The 20,188-nt window shown below is 48.0% G+C and overlaps 1 protein-coding gene across 3 annotated transcripts in view; it reads left to right on the plus strand.

Annotated features, from left to right (window-relative positions):
- LOC117166243 (kin of IRRE-like protein 1) overlaps positions 1 to 20,188 on the plus strand; it is a 253,136-nt gene continuing 232,948 nt past the window's right edge. The window contains exon 1 of one of the 3 annotated variants that reach the window (XM_033350052.2): positions 1 to 1,927. In XM_033350052.2, coding sequence (XP_033205943.1) covers positions 1,843 to 1,927 — 85 coding nt within the window. In that variant the 5' untranslated portion in view covers positions 1 to 1,842. Of the gene's footprint in view, positions 1,928 to 11,645; positions 11,665 to 16,946; positions 17,037 to 20,188 lie in introns of those variants that run through there. The other 2 variants (XM_076624375.1, XM_076624376.1) reach the window with 2 other exon arrangements.

The raw sequence follows: 20,188 nt of genomic DNA on the forward strand, positions 1-20,188 counted from the left end.
GTTTGCTCGTCTTCTCCGTCAGTGTGCCGTCCGCCGTCGGTCGAGGACCACGTGTTACTGCGTCGTGTGGACGCCTGCGCCGTCGGGCTACCCTTCGCACTATCCTTCGCGCGCCTTCTACACCCCTTTACCCTCCGCGCGGTCCGATCGGCGAAGATCCGTACGAAGTCACCGCACCGTGAGTGCTTAGTTACCGTCTTGTCGGAGCACGCGTTCGTTTACATCTGTTTGTCGTTGGAGAACTCGGCCAAGAGACTGGACACGGTTGGTTCGCGCACACGTGTCGATTCCCTGCCGATAGCGACAGGGACCTTTCGACGATGAATTATCGCGTGTACACTCGCGATAATTGCATTCTCGCGTAACTTTCAGACTTGGAACGGATATCTCGGAAATAAAGGTCGGCCGCCTCGACGCTTCCGACGAAGGCCGACGAGATTGCAAAGGAAAAGCGCGCCAAATCGAGAAAAAAGAAATAGGACAGCCTTCTGCTTACTGGATGTGCAAACTTGGCGACGGAGCGATCCAGTGATGGTTGTTCTCGCTGAATCTTCGCAGAATCGATTTCAGAGAGTTCGCGGCCATTGACGAGATTGCAGGCCTGTGCGCGGTCCCTGTCGTTGTTTGGACCTGTTCCAGGCAAACCGAAAATCTGTGGCAAGCCAACGTGATGGAACGTCTCCGCAGTGCTTCGTTTTTCGTTTGGATCACCGGAAGAACGTGTTAAAATCGGCGGACGATCGACGGATCGATCGAACTTTATCGCGCCTGCTTCGCGGCCCAGCGTTTCTATAATCTACTTTTTACATCCTGCAATCAACCATCTCGATCTTTTCGTCGATCGGCGATATGGCTGGAAAAGATCGTAACCCTTCGTAAAGTCGTCAGTGTCACCAAGAGAGGCTCTGCCTAAACGAGAACTCGCAACGCCAACGACAAGAATTAGATGTCCCGTAAAACGTCTCGTGCAAGTGTCTCGTCGATCGTGAAGAACCGTAATCGGTTTCGCAAAGAATCTTCGTAGCAAGTGGAAGTGGTGGCCCGTGGCAGACGTTGGAAACGGATGCAACTGGTTCGAAGAACGTCGCTCCAGACATCGCGACCGAGGCGACGCTTTTTTCCGAACAACGCTGGTCGATTGTGCGGTGAATTTTGCGGCCTCGGTGGATATAGCATGGTCACCGGTGATTGTTGCGGATATCGTGCTCGTCGTTGTAGGTTATCGGCAATAGTGGCGCATAGTTAGGTCGAAAGTGCGGTAGATTTTCTAACGGCACGGAGACTGGCACGTTGATGTGCAACGCTTTAATAACGGGCGTACAGTGGATGAAAGAAAGAAGAGAGAAAAAGAGGAAAGCGCGGTGCTTGCGGTACGTGGCTGTGGAGGCGGTGCCGCGGCAAGTTTAATTAGTGTTTAACCAAAGAGGAAAAACACGAGAGTCGGTGGATAGAGGAGATCGGAGTAGGCCAAACGTTAACGCGCGAAATCGTTGCCACACGCGGTGAAGTTTCCTCGAAGAGAACATCGCGTTTCGACATCTCGGTGGACCACGACGCGTGCATCGTTACACGAAATGGGATTTCGGTGGTGTTGGAAAGATGCGTGACTCGAACCGATTTACGATGATCGTCGGCGAGGACGCGAACGGACACTGGAAATTAAGATGAGAGTGCGAATAGGTCGGGAATAAATCCGGGTACCGCGAGAAAATGACTTAACGCGTTACGTACCGCGAGGGTAGCAACAGATAGAACGAAGCCGTTCTCCGTGGCTTACCTTTGCTTTGGCTCCGAGTGCTGGGATTTGTGACGAAGGTAACAAGGAATAAACAAGGAAAGAACATGTGGAGTGTACTGTTACTCATTGGACTAACGAAGGCTGTTTCCTACGTCGCTGGTATCGCTTCCACCGTCGACGAGAAATCGGGTGAGTCTCCTCCCTTTTACCGTTTTTCGCCGCGTTCGTCGCGTCTCTTTCCATTCCTTCTCTTTCGTTCTTTTTGTCTCTCTTTCCCTCTTCCTGTCTCTCTACGCTAGAAGCGCAGCTCGTACGTAATTCCTGGTTGAAACATTTTCAGAAAGTGTCGGCGGCGGAAAAATTCGTCCGTATAGGTATCGTGACGTGTAACAGGGGAAGCTGTTATTTACAATAGTCCGGCGTATCTGGGACGGACATTCGCTCGAGGCGATGCCCTGTAGTTTTTCCCAGCGCGTACGAAAGTAATAAATCGATGAATCGGAATCGCGTGTTACATACCCTCGAATGCTTCAGCTCCGCCAACGCCAGTCGTTTATCCCGGATTAGAAGTTTCCGGTCACTAGATTCTTCGTCGATCGAAGATCGGAAACGTAGCGAAAAACGTAAAGGCCAGCGACCCGGCCGCCTAACAAATTTACGCGCGATTTCTGCTTCCGTGCGCTTGGATCTCACGGCGGACTAAAATCGCGGAAAGGAGCAGTCGATACGTATTTCTTTGTACCGATGTTCCTCCGACTCTTAAGGATGCCATTGCCGCATGCGTTGACACGCCGAAGAACGGACGTACCTCAATTTGACAGAGTTACAGCTCCATCGCGAACCTATAGCTAGGCGTTAATTTAAGATTGCGCGTGAATTTGATAATCATTCGCGGCAATGACCGACTTCGAACCTCGGTCGCGACGTCGCAATTAGCGGGATTCGAGAGATACGCAAGCTTCGCGGAAACGAATTTACCCGGCGATCCGAAAATAATGGGAAAGGGGATAACGCGTTTCGAGATGCCGAGGCGGGATGAAGTTTCTCGTTATCTGACGATCGAAAACTTAGGTTTGATCGACGCTGAGTGTCGCCACGCGACGTCTTTGGTGCTCGCAATCAGATTCGTGCCACTTGTCCTTTGACGCGCGGTTCGTGTATTGTCTTCGACGCGAAAGTTCTCCGACTTGGAGCATCTCCGTTCAACAGCGCTCGGAATTCGATTAAAGCGGAGCGAATCTCGCGGTTGAATCGGTCGTCCGATCGATCCGATCTCCGAGACGCTGCGATTCATGGAATTCCGATCGTTCGTGACCGCGATCTCTACGAATTCTTTCCGTCTCTAACTGCCGTTCCTCGTTCATAACGTTCGCCTAGAATTCTGTTTCGCGACGACGATGCGAAAGAACCGCGAGTAGCCGAGAAATGTTGGAAAGTGGGTCGCGCGCGTGTCGAAGGAACTTGAACGGAAGAAGGTGACGCGAAGAACGGAAGTTGTCCGATGTAACGGGTAAAAGCCGCTTGTGCAATTTCGAAAGTTAAAGGGTTCTCAGGAAACACGTTCCTCGATCTTACGAGCGTGTCGTCCGGTCTGTAGTGGTTGGCTTGGTAAGCAAGGTCAGTGCGCAGTAGCGAGGCGGGGCGGCACAACGAGTTTGTCAGTGATCGCGAATTCGCGAAGGCTGGGACGGTTCTCGGTGCGGCCGCGCGGGCTGCTGCGAACGCGCCGACGGATCGACCTCGTTATTAATTATTGATGCTACGGCAATAATTCGACGCGGTAATAATGATCGAAAATATGATAGCGCGGAGATATACGTGGCGACGGGTCTGCCATCGTCCCTTGCGCGATCTACGGTAAATATATTCCTGTAACGCAACAATTATCGATGGTATCGTTTATTATTGCGCGTTCGTCCAATTCTCGCTCGGATAAATACTAAAGCGACAAATTAATATTACCGCTATAGTTATCCGCGGGAATAATGAAGCCCTTTCATTAGTCGGTGGTACGCATCTCGTGTCAAGAGCGACGCGCTCGATTACGCATTACCTCGTAGGTTTCGTTTTTACGCCGGGCTCGCTGTTTGTCGTCGAGGACGTTGATCGTTTTAACCGAGGCGAAATCGCGTGCAGCGAATCGTTTCACGTTTACCGAAGGAAAGCAACGTCGCGCCGTCGGTGTATCCGTGTTGTTCGAAAATGGACGACGTCCCTTTTTCATTCGCACGGCGCGCGGACGGACAACGCTGGGTGGAAATCGAAATGCGAGGTCGTGCGTGGAAACACGCCGGAACTGGCGCGTGGTCGAAAACTCGATACGACCGAGAGAAGAGCGTGCTGGGAGTATCGAGGGTTCGTCGACTTTCTTTCCCGGGAAGGTTTAACGAACCGATCCGCTGCAGTTTCCTCGCCGCGGCCGGCCTTCTTCGTTTCGCTCACCGGTTTTTCCGCCTTGTTCTTTTTCTCGGCTTCTCATCCGTTCGCGCAACCCAACTTTGACTTCCTCGCGGTTACTTCATTCCTTAATTTACCCCTCCCACTGGTCGGTCATGGACGCTTCTCTTGTACCATCCTCTTTCTCCGGAGCCCTTTCTCGCCGACACGGTTTTCCTTTCGCCGCAACGTCGTTCTCCCTCGTTTGCGCCAATAAAATATCCTTTTTGCCTCGCCGTGTCGCGTCGGCGATGGATGTGACGATGCTGAACGAGGGACGAAGCAACCAGGCTACAACGAAGCGTTTACGTCGTTGCGATTGTTTCTTCGCGTCGCCGATACCTTTTGCGTTAATCGGCGTTTTTAGATTCCTCGAAGCACCGACGATTTCTGCGGGAGAAAAATATGCCACACACACGCGTTAAGGATTTCTCTTTCGCCCATTTTCTTCTCTTTTTCTTCTTCCTATGCGCTTGTTTCCGCTGCTCGTTATTTATTTCCCGACATTTGGCACGTCGCTGTTCCGTCGAAACCGCATCGGCGAAACCGATTCCTTTTCTCTCGCGCGTTTCCCCCGTGACCATACTCGCGAAAAGCAGCGTGCCGGTTTTGTTGATTGTATTCGAGCGATGAAAAATTTCCCGAGTATCGCGAAGCACTCGTTCGCTTGTAATCCAAAGCGACGCGGCGCACCAACTTGTCCGCCGTGGTCTAAGCTTGCGCGATTTAGCGAATATTACGGACAATAGGAAATGCGAGTCGTAAAACGTCGACTCGTCGGTAAGAATCGCGCCAGTCATGGCGCAAAAATCACTGGGCAGAAACGAAGTACGCCGCTTTTTAAAAGTAACCAGAAACATAAAAACGAAATGTCTATGGTAGTAGATGATCGCGATAAAAATTCCTTTCTCGCACATTTGCTCGGAAATTTTTAATTCATAGACATCCTTCCATCTGCTAATGGATCGTGCTCGATTTTCATTCGATAGTATTAAAAAAAAAAAAAAAAAAAAGAAAAAAGAGGGGAAATGGAGAGAAACAATATATGTAAATCCTGTAATTTCGAATATTGAAATTGTATCCGATACATAGTCAAATCCTGTCGTTCATTGATCGGTCGTGTTCGCGCAATGACGTTCCACGTAACGAATATAGGCGCGTCGAAAATGGAAGAGCAAATAAATTTATCGCTTTTTTCGCAGGTACTTTGGCGTATTTCGATTTTTCCAACTTATTTATGCAAGCTTTCATCCTTTTTTCTTGAACCGTTTACCAGCCATATTGAGATTTGGCGTCGTTTTGTCGGTGGAATACGTCGAATCCAATATTTCTCAACGTATCTCGACGCGACGCCGGGTGCATTGCCACCCCTCTCCCTCCTTGATTTTCACAGGATGCATCTGGGGGTTTAAGCGTGATCCTGTCGTGTCGACAGCTACAAACGAGACGTCCTATAACAGTCAGCATCGAGGGAGTTTGGACCAAGGCGCGTAGACAATTCCTTGCTGCGAAATTGCGCGTGAATGTCTCGATTCTATTCTCGTTCCTTTTCAACTCGCGTTGACGTTGACCGTGTCGCGGTTTAATCGATAACAGAGCAATTAATCAAGCAGCTTCTATTTTCCCGAGGAAACTCTTTGGTCTTTATCCTTTCGAGAACGTGAAAGAAACCTCGACTTACGTGTGCATTTTCTCTTGATGTCGTCGCGATATCGGTCACGCACAATGACCTTTCTGACTTGTTTGCACATGGTTGAACAGAGTTCGCACTGAAACTGTTTCAGGTTATTTTCTATCGGCCGATTCTCCTTGTGTCGCGTCTCGGTGAGAAAGGAAAAGAGTTACGGGCAGCGGGTGTACAAGTTACTATTGGGTTAGCAACCAAGTGATTGCAGATTTTGTCATTAGGTGGTAATGACTTAGTTGCCAATTCGATAGTTCGGTTTTGTTCCGATGGATTCTTGCGAAATACGAATTTAGAAGACCTTAAAGACGATACTATTCCAAGTTTTGTCACTTACGAAATATTCGCGATAAAGACGACGCGTAATCGCGCGAATAGTTGCCGCGCAACGATATCGGCGATTCGATGCGATCGTTGCGGTATATTACAGGTAATTATCCTGCTTGGAGAATCTCATCGATGGGAATAGTTGGCGTTGCGTCATCGGCGAGCGTTCTGTCTTCGAGTAATTCGCTTTAGATCTCCATTGACCACTGACACTGCTCGATACTCGACTCGTCGTCGGATTACGCTATGTACCAATGGAACAAACAGAACGATAGAAGGATTTACAGGTTGTTAACGGGAGATTAATTTTAAATTTGCTGGAATGTCGATACTCTGGCTTCGAGTAGCTCGATTCACGATGTTTCGATTTTCCTTTCAGAGTATCGCGAATGATTTTCTGGCTACTCGCCGCTCTCATAAAACAAATTGCTCTCACTGTTTTCATGTTCCGTTTTCTTGGTTCGCATTGACCGCGCAAAATAGTACTTGTATTTACTTGGATAGTAATAATGGATCGTTACGCGTTCTCAGCGTTGCTCCAATCATCGGAAACCGTTCGATAACGAGGCGAAAAACCGGTGAAAGTATGGTCGACCATCGATTTCTTACCATCTTCCTCGGTATCTTGGCTAGCGCAAATACTGAACTAGCGAAAATGTAGTTTTTGTCGATTATTCGATGGACTTTGCGCATTCCACGGATATCGAACCGGCGCATCCGGCCTTCTCTCCTTCGAGGAACTCTCGCAGGTTTTCCATTGCGGGCCAGTTTAGTAGCTCGCTTTTCCCGCTCTGGCAACAATGCTACCAACGGAGATTCATGGCTCGCGTCGGGAAACGAATATAAAGACAGCGAGAACGGAACAGATGTCGTTTCGCGATCGATTTATCTCGAGCTATCGTTAATATCGTTAAAATGCTCGTTTTTCATCGGACAGACGTGCGGTGCTCTTGTGGGTCGGTGGCAGCATCGTTGGTTGCCGACGGGAGGAAACGATATTACGAATTGCCGTGAAAATACCACGACTGCAAGCTTCGCACGATATTTACGCAGCATTCGCCCATATCAGTTCGCATCAAACGATAATAAATCCATAACGAAATTATTACATCGCATATGCAAATATTTGCTAGCGCTGTTAACCGTAACAGAAAATTATAAATTCATGAGAATAAAGTAGTGCATTAATTACTCTTATCGGTAGCAACGAACGTACGTCCAACTACTCTGCTCTGAGCATCCGTATATACTAATTTTCTCGAGATTTATCGAATTCCTGTGTATCGGCGATCGGTAATTGCAATACAATTTCAACCGTTGCTGGTTGAATGGACATGTTCCATCGGATGAATGCTACCTAGACGGATCTGCGAATAGACTAAATGCAAGCCTCTCATAACTAAAACCAAATAACATTTATTCACTAAGACCTGCACCGAGCACTAGAACTAACGTCGCATCTATATTAACTGTACCGCCGAGGGTGTCGATCTTACGACGCTTAGATACTCGACTCTTGTATCGTCCTGATTCGGGTATTTATGCCGTAGATTGGCGCGGTGACATCACCCTTTATCCCGCGCGTATGAGTCTCCACATGCAATCCGCACGTGGAGTCCGTTTGACCGATCCGCGTATACAGTGTGCATCCGCTTATGTTCCTGGAACTCGCGGCATCACTGCCCGATGCAAATCTACGAATAGATCTGCGTATGAATAGAGAAACTTGTCGAGAATATAGGATCAGACGGCGAGCGTTTTTGAAAAGTCAATGGAACCGCGGAAGCAAAGACGACACGCGTGAAGAAATTTCGGGTGAAACTGAACGTAGCGTTAAGAAGGTAAAAATGTAAAATGAACTTTCGTAGTTATTCCAAGCGGTATTTCTCAAGCAGCTGAAAAACGCTACTCGCGCCCGCGTCGTCCAGTTTAGTCTCGTTAGCGTTAATAGAAAAGAGCGATTAGACTCGCCAAAGCATCGGATGTCGTAAACTTGAAACGCTTATTACCACGTATAGGCACTTTCACGCGACAATCAGATTTACACGAGTCGATGTATTTACAGGTTCGATCCTCCCATGCGTCAGCGACGATAATCTCGACGATATCGTGTATTTTAGGGGAACGCCTCAATACGGAGTGTGAGTGAGTCTGGAAACGGTGACGTATCGCAGTGCTTTTCGTGGTGGTTTTCTCAGAGCGTGTCGCGGAACGGTATGGTGGGTATTTAACAGCGCTCGCCACGTGTGCTATAATGTAAAGGCAAACACCGAGAACGGTTTGTCTTGGATGGTTATCGGGAGAGTTTTAGGAGGTTGGAACGAGAGGAAATTTACTAATTTTTGAATTACGTGGCACGGTCATGTTAGTTTTCACGTGTCACGAAGCCGTCTCTCGCTCTTATTCTTTTTTAACTCGAGTGTTATCGCGCGTGTTCGACGACGATTAACACCTGTTTTTTTCTGCCTACGATAGGGCAATCTTCGCCTCGATATCGATCCGACATGGGCCAGGTTGGTCGTTACCGCTCGAAGCGACTCGACTCGATCCGACCCGACCCGACTCAACTCAACTCGACTCGACTCGACTCGACTCTACTCGTACGATCTAGCGCGAAACGCACGCCCTAGGATATCTGATTACATCGTGGAATAGTCACGAACCGAAGGCACGAGTCCGAAGACGTAGCACGAATTCCAACGACTTCATATCTCCGTCGTGAATAGCGCGCGCTTCTTATCTGACTTAATAAGTTGATTGCGACGTCTTGCGAGAAGACCAACGATGGTTGAAACGCGCTCGCGGAACGCTCGCGACGATCTTGATTCAAAGTAATCGAGGCGATTTACGCGTGGAACGATTAAGGGGACGTAAATGTTTTCGCTAGATTAGGCTTAGCTTTGCTGCTGGCTGAACGGCGACCAATTTGCAATTACGGAAAGGCCTCTCGTTAGAATAGGCCGATGACCTACGATAATAATGAAAAATGACTAGAGAGTCGCGTAATAGGTAGTCATTGTTCGTAGCGATAACACGACAGATACGGGGTGTAACGTTTGACTCGATATATCCCCGCAGGATTCTTGCGTGCCTGTTCGTTCGTACCAGTTCCACGGGTCATCCATTTACCAAATAGATGACTCCTTAGGGACTGATGCTTTTACCGAAATCCAGATTACGCGCGCCACCGTTAACGATTAAACCTTTTCGCTAGCTTATTCCTCCGCTTTCTTTATCCTCCCGTCTCGCCATCCTCGCCTCGTCCCCTTTTTCTCCGATTTATTCTCGCGTGCGATGCGTCTCCTATTATCTAGTCGATGTTCGTATCATGGTCGATTTCCTTCGCGAATTGTAGACTCGATAGCGAAAGGCCGAGCGAAACGAAATCGGTTAGTTCGTTGCCCGTTTCGGTAGAGGCCCCTTAACCAACTGGAAAAACGCGCTCGAACATCGACACCGAGTGCCGGTTCGACGTTAAAAAGTAGACCGATTCCCCGGAGGAACCGTTTTAAACTTTTAATCGCGCTTCACGACTCTTTAACTATCGGCCATAACTTCGATTTCGTTCGGCATACGGTTCTCATCGCGTCCTTTCGCCAAGAAAGGACTACCCGTTCGAGCTTATTCCGCAAAACTTTGCCTGGCAAAACTCGAAAAGTGTAACATATTGATCGTCCGCGGTATCGAGTAGCCAACCTGTACAGCATATTTATACACAGCGAATTTTATAATTGGCCACCGACCGAATCGTTGCAGTTCCGCGTCCAACTTTCTCCATCCGGCAGTTTCACGAAAACCACCGACGCAGATTGTATCGGGAGCCCGATGGCGGTTGCCAATCGAGAAGGAAATTTCGTTTTTCCATGAAACTCGTGCTCGCTGCAACTTGGTTCCGCCGCGGTGCTATATAGCCGGCTTCTCCGCGCAATCCCGTCTTGCGTGTATTTTTCGCGATACTTTGGGATCCGCGTTCTCCTTTGCCTCGTAACCATCGCGTCGGAGCGGAGCGGAGAAAAAAAGGAGCTGGAATAAAACTGGACTGGGTGGAAACTAAAGGCGCGTAAAAATCGAGGAAAAAGACGACACTGTGGATTTTTAATTTAATTGGATGGCGAGATTTATTCTTTGATTACGCGGCAGCCCGACGTAATTAAACTCCGTCCAAAGTATTACAACGAAAAGAAGCTCTCCACGCTCGTTCTCCCCCGTCCTTATGTTTCTTCGCGAACAATTTTTCTTGTTTCTTTTCGCCAACGACTTCTCTCCGTTTGTCCGCGCCGGTTTTCCCCAGTGGTTTGGATTTGCCACGCGCGTCTAAATGCAAACCGAGCGGAGCCAGAAGCCTCTAAAGGTAGCGGAGAGGAGTAGCTTCGTCGACGACTATAAATGCATCGTTTCGTAAGTGCGAATTATTCATGATGTGTAAGCACGTATCGTTTTCGATGGATCGATGTTGACGGTGGTAGTTAAAGCCAAGGTAATACGTATCTGGCAATATCGGAGTTGGTAGCGGAGGGTTAGGGCTCGTTGAATTTGAACATGGCATCGGCGTTTCCCTACTTTGCCGCGGCGATAACCGCACCGCCAGATTGATATTGTAGAGGCTGTAATACCGGCAATCGCGGTCACGGCCTAATATCATACGTTACTCGCAAACGCACGATATTCAAAGTACCTGTCGAAAATATGGATATCAGAAACCGTATCCGGGAAAGGGAAATAATACGCGCGCCAGTTGCAAAGCTACTCTCTCTTCGACCATATCATCCCGCGTTCTGCTTTCCTCTTATTTCGTCTTGGGATCTTGGGTTTCAACTTTGGTCATAGTAAAATATCGACGGTGCAATTTTGTGCTTTTTTCGTCCGGCTAATTTGCCCTCTATTAACGTTTTAAGAAGAATAACGCGATAAATCCGACAAACTAGATGCGACGGGGTAAGACTGGGAAAAGAAGGGGAGGTTGAAGGTCGGTAAACAAGCGTACATCAATGGAATGGGTGGCAGGTTAGTAGGGTAAATTGCTTGCGGTTGAAAGCGGTAGGATCGGTAATGGAACAACATGCGCTACGCGCGAGTATGCGGAGGAGGGGCTGCGTATCCGTCTACATTACGCTGCATAATTCATAGAGTTGTCATAGACGCGAGAGGCGGATAATGGTACCGTACTGGTCGTGGCCCCATTGTCCATGGTTAGGTGGCGTCAACCAACTTGAATCCGGAGGATGACGATTACGACGAGGACGACGGCGTGGCCGACTTGTCGCGTCGCGTCGTCGTCGAATGTTCAGGAATCACGCACTGTGCTCTCCGCACCGTGCGCGTCGCTGTCTGTTTACACAATGCGATTATATTCCTGTATTGTCGAGGCCAAATTCAGCTCTCAGCTGGCCGCGTTTACCCAGCTCCAGTGTCGCGGGTATACGTCTGCGTACGGTCGCCGCGGTCCCGGCGTGGAGAAAACGCTGTGCCGTCGAAATGGGTCCGTATCTCGTTTTTCTTTTTTCGCCTTCGTAGACTCGTTTCTGAGGAATAGTTCCGTTTACGTTTCGAGAAAGGAAGTAGGAGAAAGCGATCGAAAGCGATCAAAACTTCCCTTCAAAATTGGACGGTTCGATCAAATAAAGACGAACGGGTGTTGGTGCCACCAACGGTTTCAACTAAAAGATGGATCGATCAACGTTGGTACCGCCAACGGTTTGCGCGGAAAAAATGAAAGACGGGTAGGATTGCCGGCTTCGCACTAGTAATTAAAACAGTGCCTGGACATAACTCTCTTTACAGCTATGGTAATTAACCGTCCGTCTACGCTCACACACGTATCGAGCTATGTATAAATTGTATAATACGTAAGTATGTAGTGGTGTTGCGTCCAGGAGGTCGATTGATGTCGCGCGAGCAATTAGAACAGGCGACACAAATTTTAATCGGTACCAGTGTTTCTTCGAACAATTGTTATATCAGTTTTGTATTGTCATACTTTAGTTCTATTAATTATGGTCATTGTTTATTTTGTTGTATCGTTATTATTATTATTATTATTATTATTAAAATTTATTGAATTTCAACTGAATGAATACAGTACATACATTGACGTCATAAAACAACCGGGGTTTGGTGTTTCGCGAAATTAACTCTGAATTCGTATAACGGGTTCGATCCAGAAGGAAATAAGGAAGGAGACGTGAATTCGTTTGCGAGCGATCGTCGAGGGATAACCGCGGTTAGTTTCTGTTTTAATGCGATTTAATATGTGCATCGCACGACGAAGCATTAATTGCAATTTGTTCGTTGAATGCGAGATACTCGTCCAACTAATTTCAACTTCCCTGCATTAAATGCGCCGCTGTTTCCCGACCAATCTCTCTTCCTCCCCTTTTCCCTCATCCTCCCTCTCGCTCAATCTCATTCTTCAATTTTTCCATTTTTTCGTATTTATTTGGTTCCGTGGCTGGGGTCTCATTCGCTGTGACAGAGTTGTTAATCTCAGGGATTCGGCGTATCGTGACCGCTGTTGCTGTATCGATTCATCGTCGATATCGTCGTAGAATCCGAATCCAGTCGAAACAAGGAACACGAAGTTAAGTTGCATCTCGGCTTAATCTTGATTTCCCTCTACGGTGCGCAGCAAGAGTTAGGAGAAGCGGCAAGGGGTAGCTTGCAAAGTTTTATCCAGTCGCGAGTCAATAATTTAACGATGTTCGATAGCCGTTCATATTCTACGAAACGAATCGGGGTAAATTGAATTCCAATTGAAAGCGAGTTTGTGAAATGGAGGCTAATCCGATCGATGGACGGACCGACCGAAAGCTGGAACAAAAATCGAGTAATCTAATCCTTTAGTCGAAAATCAGTGGAGTTAAATCGAATTTCGCCGCGGGATGGAACCGCGGAATCGAGGTAGCTAACTCGGCGATGACAAAAATCGAGAGCTCGGTTCGTGACCCTGGTTGTTTCGCGCTACCATATACGTGTACATAGGTACAAGACAACATTCGATCAACTACCTCATTGTATACGAGAATTATTCGTGCGATCGATCGCGCCGAACGCAACACGGGCGAATACGCGAATTCGGTGAAAAATCGCGTGAGCTGTGGATAGACCGAAGGAAGGAGCAACGCGACATGCGCGACATGTGCGCCATGTTACGCGATACATGGGTCCTATTTGCGTCACGTCGAAAAATTCCAGTGAGAGTATCATAGCTGATGGAACATGGTGAAAAGAGGGCAGCGGGAAGCAGCCTGAAGCAAGAGAACGAAAGTAAGGTGTCGTAAGGTGGTTCGTGCTTCGCGAGGATACGTAGAAACAATAGACCGAGACACACGAGAGCGTTGTCGGAAACCAGCAACACCGATACCCACATCGACACCAACACCGACACCGACACCGACACCGACACCGACACCGACACCGACACCGACACCGACACCGACACCGACACCGACACCGACACCGACACCGACACCGACACCGACACCGACACCGACACCGACACCGACACCGACACCGACACCGGCACCAACGGCGAGCACGTAACCGCGAAAGAAGGGGAGACCCGATCGGTCCCGCGGTCGGCTGGAAATTTATGAAAAACGATTGTCGATTGAGTCTAGTGGCGTGAAAAGAAAATCTTTATTGTTCGACGCTTGGAAACGGAGGAGAAAAAAGACAAGCTCGGACAAGCTTTGCGGGGAGAAAAACCGACGACGAGGGAAGCGGATGTAGAGGATGAGAAGAATAGAGTTGAAAACGCCGCAACGCTTACTGCTCCACACCTTACGAATTTCCCCTGCTTTCACGTTGTTATCTCGCACTGCCTTTCATCCTGTTACTTTTGTCTATAACTAGCTTGTCTGAAAAATTGAAAGGAGAGAGAGAGAGAGAGAGAGAGAAAAAAAAGAGAATTATATGCTTTCACGCCATTCATCTGTCTCCTAACGATTCAAAAGTGTTTTATTCGACACGTAAACCGTCACAATCGATGATCGCCGAGAGACAGATTTTCATTTTATCGTTCTTCCGATTTACGTAAGTAATTCCCGTCGCGTGTTATATTCGCGTTGTAACTCGTTGATATTTATACGTTTACACTCCGTCTATTGGTATTTATTCTAACGGGAAATTTATTCGCAACGCGTATATCGTAAATATGTGTATATTTACATCCATGATACTCGATTGGTTTTGTCGTGGGGTCGCGCGACAGGATTTGCGTGGACGTTTCTTTGCTCGGTGGCGGGCGAGTGTAAAGCTCGCGATGAAAAGTATTGGTAATGTGGTGTCGGAGGGTGGCAACGACAACCTCTGTTACGCTTCAGAGCCGGTAATTATTCACAGTCTCTTCGTCAAGGGTAACCGAGTATGGATTTCCGTGTAAGACCAGGGTGGAATTGTTTCCCCGACACCCGATCCCATCTACGCTGTGCACCTCCGCGTCCTCTAACTAACCGTACTAACGACCGTTATTTCGCCCGGAGCTCGACTCGACTAACCCGCGTAAAATCGTTGCCAAGTCCGAAGGAGCGTAACCGAAATCAATTTGCAAAGAGGAAGCGCGCGCGTCTTTCCCCGGCATCGAGGTTCCCGGCGTCGAGCGTTGCGGTCGATCCGTAGAATTCGAAGAATCGCGTTCTATCCAGCAGTCGAAAGGGTAAGCGAAAGTCTACTATAACGTCGTCCAATTTCCATTTCGTCGCGACAGATTCCAGTGCAAAGCATCTCGGATTCTTCTGTGACGGAAATTGATGCTTTTCTTCTTTCTCGTATTCACCGGTTCCTAGAATACGCAACGTATCTGCAGCTGCTCTCGAATCCGCGATTGTGGGTGCAGAGTGTCGTTCATGAGGTAATAAGCGATGTAATCCCGTCTATATACCACGCTCGTTGTCGTGCTATCGTGGATGAACTTCGATTTTAGGTTCTCGTCGAGTAACTCTTCCTGCCAATAGTTGGCAGATCTCGAATCTCGTTTGATTTCACGAACGCGGAATGTCCAATCTATGATAATCTATGTCGGCCCGATTCCGCTTTGTACGCTGTAAATTGTTCCTCTTTAATATCGACGCGGTCGTACGGTCTTCCGTGTCCCGGGATTAGGTTTGGTTTAGGTTTGAAAACGACGAGACAACGTGACGACGCCAGTCGATGCAAGAAGAACAACATTAGAAACAACGGTTATACCACGGATTTCCGTTTCCCGGTCTAGTCTCTTTCTCTTCTACACGCTGACTGGTTACGATATACCTGTAGGCAATCTTCCGTTTGTATGCCAGGATTTCGTCCTTTTTCACCGATTGCTGTGCAGAATTCAGAATCAGCATCGGGCTGTTTCTCGTAGCTATTCCTCGTTCGTAGCGTCTCGTCCCCACGAAATACACATTTAACGTATCCCAAGTATATAGGTACGAACGAATATCTCTCTTCGTATAGATCTCGCGTTTGCCGAACATAGTCGCAGCCATTTTCCGAACAAAACCTGTGAAAAGTAACTAACTGCTTATTGTTAGTTATCGGAATCGAAGTTTATTCTGCCATGCGATCGAGACGAGCGACTAATCAATTAAGTTCATTCGCGCGTCCAAATTGATTGAAACAAAATATTCGTTCGACCAGTTCGTGGCAATTAATATCTCGCGCGTGACAGAATACGATGCGACGCAACGCGACGCGAAGTCGAACGACGCGATGCGTCAGGATGCGGTACGTCCCTCTCGCTAGTTTGCCTTCCAGAAACTCGATTAATTCTTTTCTTTTCTCTTTTTTTTTTCAATCGCTTTACTTCACGTTTTTCCCGACTGTTTCACGGATTACGAGTCAAGTAGCGCGTGTGCGTCGGCGTGAGTTAAACGGTCGATTAAGACGAACTCGTTAGATCTCGAAAAGAACGTCACCTATTAATAGCGATTAATTCTGCGGCCAAGTAAACTGGACGAATATTTCAAATTCATTGGAGAGACAGGTATTTATGGGCATGTACATATCCGATTATGAGTGTTAAGGCGAAGTTATGCATGCGTGTACACGAGCGCGTGTTTACCGCGGCAAATATGTGCGCAGCAAAGGCGCAAACTGTTACGGACGAGCCAAATATTTCATTAGTTAAGTTCTTCCACTAGTCAAACGTTTGATACTCCTCGAGGCAATGCGTTCGCTTTCCATTTTCGTTTGTTCGTCGTGTAATTACTTGTAACCACGACGGAAACTCTGCGTACGCCTCGGAACACAGCCTCCGGCTTTGCTTCCGTGAACTACGCTATTATCCGCAATTAACCGCGTACAGCCGATACGCCGACTACATACTTGTTACCGCGTTCTTTCCTCATTCGATAGCAGCATCCTTCGATCGTGCTTTAGATCGTCTCATGGAGAAACGAAGTATGGAAGGAATGCAACGTCGCCTGAACAATGAAATAGAGAGTCATGAATTGATCGGTACTTCGATTTATCGTGCTCTCCCCTACCTTCTCCTCTCGACAAAGCGTATTTTCTTTTATCGGTGGACGCGTTTCTTCCTTTTTATGTCGGGAAAATGGTATCGAGCGAGGCTTCCGTGTTTCTTTCCAGCTATCAGCGAGTGCTTGACAACGAAAGTGCACTTTGAAAGAAGCGGAAGTGGTCGATTCTATGCGATAAATAGCGATTAAAGTCAAATTACCGGGCGGATTCTGTCCGTATAAGTATTCTCGATCGAGCAAGATGCGCAAGGAGATAATTCCGGTTAACGGAAGTACGTAACGGGCTCGTAAACGGACATCTTACGGCACACCGGAGAAGCGACGTTCTTTCCAACGGGAAATAGCCGAAGGAACTACGCTCGAACGAAATAAAAAGACGATAGGAGGGAAAAAGGTTGGTGTGTTTAAAGTCAATTATAGCTTGGAAAATGGTGAAGAACGCGCGGTGTTGGCAACTAGAAACGAGGACGACAAAGGGACAGGAGTGCTTTGAAAGCTTCGCGTAAGGATGCAGTCTGTAGTGGTGGAGGAACGTTGTCTTTGGAACGAGGAGAAAATCAGGCGAGCCGATGGACGACGCGGTGCGACGTTTGCGAGCGCATATCAAAACGAAACTAACGATAAAGCACGTAACGGTGGTTGAAAGGGCTGTTTGGCACGCCGGAACGTTTATCTTTCGCTTGTAACGTTTTGACGACAGCTGCTATTCCTTCGCGTTTGTTCCGTGGCGTGTAAAAAGAGGAACAAAAGGCAAGAACCACGGAGGAAAGAACCGAGATGAAGATCGTTAGCGGAAGGAAACGGTTTCGGAGGCCTTTCTGGGTGACGCGAAGAATAAAGCGAGCGTGGAGGTGAGCAGAGCCGAGATAAGCGTTTACGAGACGGATGGCCGCTCGAACAACGATTTCCAACAATCGTTCGAGCCCTATCTACACGGTAGCGTGCGTGCTATGCAACCCTGTTATTTTCTGGTCGAGCGTTCGCGTTTCTTGCGAAACGCGAGCTCGCCAAATCGATTTTCGAGTCCTCGGACCGACTAACGGGCAACCGCAAACGCTCAATTTTCACTGAAAATTCTCGCCTCTCGAATCGCATGCTTCGTAAAATTCGTTACGTCGACCAACAACCAGCATACGAGAAACACAATACTCGGTATAAATATAACGTATGGTCAAAGTTATTATACTTATTCGGTCTGCTCGATACTACGTAGCAACGGTTTCCACAGCTTCGTTAACCTTTCGAAATTCAAAGTTTGCTCTTACCACGGAAACGCGACGAAACGCGTCTCGCTAGAAAAAAAAATACAGCGGTTAAGGTTAGCCACTTAATCTTGGATAAAACGGTGAATAGGAATGCGAGAGCCAGGTAAGCGTTCGAATCGAATTAAACGGGGAAAAATAGCGGAGAAAGAAGTGGCGGCTACATTGCCGAAGAATAATGCGCGGCTTTGCTCGCATATATCCGATCACGCGATATTATTGAATATTCGGCCGAGAGTGGTGGCAAAAAATATATCGCGATAAATTCGACCCATGGAACGCTCATTGCCTGGTTTTAATTAACCGACGCGTTTTACTAGCCCGATATAATGTAAAGTTCCCCGTCGCGTGAAAATCTCATTGTTCGAAAAAGTATGGGAACCAACAAAGAGGGGGCAGATTGGGAAACGGTAGTTGGGAACGGATGGCAGGGCACGGGAGGTGTCGGGGTGGAGATTAGCGCAACAATCGAAACGATCGATTCTCGTGGATGGCGCGCGCTCGCTATTCGAAAGCCTAGCAACATAGCTCTCTTGAACTCTTTCGATATCGAACAATTTATCGAATCATCCTGCCGAGGCTACTGACCGTGAATAAATTCGAGCGTACTCGGGGGAGTCATTTTGGCGTTGGCGCCAAGACACCGGCCGGTTGACCGTTGACCCGGTTGATCGTTGACCCGGTCTTGGCGAAGTCGTTGAAAGTAGAAAAGCTTCGCGAAGCGTTGGAAGCTCCGGCGTGAAATTAGCCGATACGTTATCAAGAAGCACAGAGACTGGTAATGCGAGCGACTTTAATGAAAGTGACCTTTTTTTTACACTTACACCTTCGTTACGGTTCCGCTGCTCTCTTATAATGCTCGTAGTGGTAATAATAAAAATAAAACTAGAGTGCCGCTAATAAAAGTAATGACAACGATGACGATCGCGTTGGTCATGATGATGATAATAAGAATAGTAATAGTAGGAATAATAGCCATAATAATTATCGTTATTATTTTTATTATTAGCAGTGGTAATAAGGAGAATATTGGAGCTGTTTTGCGAACATTCACCGGGTGTTCATTAATTAAGAAGGTAGAAGTCGTGGGCGGTTCGCGATGTATGTACGTGTATAAGCGTGAGTACGCGCGCGCACGCTATTAACCGTTGATGTAAAAGAGCAAGTTCGCGCCAGCCAGCCTGCTGCTTTCCTCCTTTTTCTCTTTGTCTGCGTGTTTCAACGGTTTTATTAAAGTACGAAGTCCGGCCCGAATTAAAAAGTAAACTACCTACAGCCGCCTGCTCCATTCCCTTTTACCTTCTAACGTTCGTGTACCCTATGTAAATTCACGCAATACCGATTCCGTACCTGCGTGGTTTTCGAACGTTTCCTTTCTCTTTGCGTCGTTGCGTGAAACGCAACGTTGCAGTTCTTAAGAACGCACCGAGGAAGAAATTTCGAAAGAAGAAGAATTTCGAGAAAATCGAGCAGGAAAAAGACACGAGCTTGCGCGCCCTCCTTCTTAAATACGATCGCGAAAATATCCAGCTATCGTTAAATATTTGATCGTTGGTTAACAGCATCGCGTCGGTTCGAAACAGCGAGAGAATGCCTCTCGGAAACGGAAACATCGATGACACGATCGAATTGCTCTTTCGACCGCAATCCGCGGCCGAACGCGTTCCGATTTGACAATAATTACGAATTTGAAATTACAAATTTGCGCGAATCAGCGTATTTGGCCCAGAGCGATAATTCAGGATATCGCGGCCGATTGTTGCGCGACTCGTGCACGCCTGTCATCCAGATGCTCGCGTATTGCTGAATCGGTATCGCGCGGTTACAAGTTTTCTCGATATCGCGGCAATTGGTTTTTTCTGGAAGGTTCGTGGTTGCGAGGGAACGACGGCTCCGCAGAATTAATGGAACGTCGAGCTCGGTCGAATAATGTCGCGGAAGCCTTTCAACGACCGTGTGAAAGGTGAGCGATGTCGATCGATCTTGGAAGGGAGAAGGCGACGGCCGCGTTTTCTCTGGGAGACGGGCGATCGCGCCGAACAGGATTTCGCGATAATGACGAATTTGTAGGGGCAATCGGTGTGTATTCGACTGGGCCGATAATTCAAGTTGCCGGGAAACGATATTGCGCGCGGGAGGGGGATGTTTGGGCTCGGTTTTCCGGCTACGCTGGTCGACGTAGCTGCGGCCAGTAGAAGCACGACCTGCCGGCACAGCCTCGGGAACACGAGGGTGGGTGGTTTGTGCGAGCGTGGTAGGAGCGTAACTTGTACCACTGCGAACG

Source organism: Bombus vancouverensis, chromosome 14 (assembly GCF_051014615.1).
Source record: "Bombus vancouverensis nearcticus chromosome 14, iyBomVanc1_principal, whole genome shotgun sequence".
NCBI lineage: Eukaryota > Metazoa > Arthropoda > Insecta > Hymenoptera > Apidae > Bombus > Bombus vancouverensis.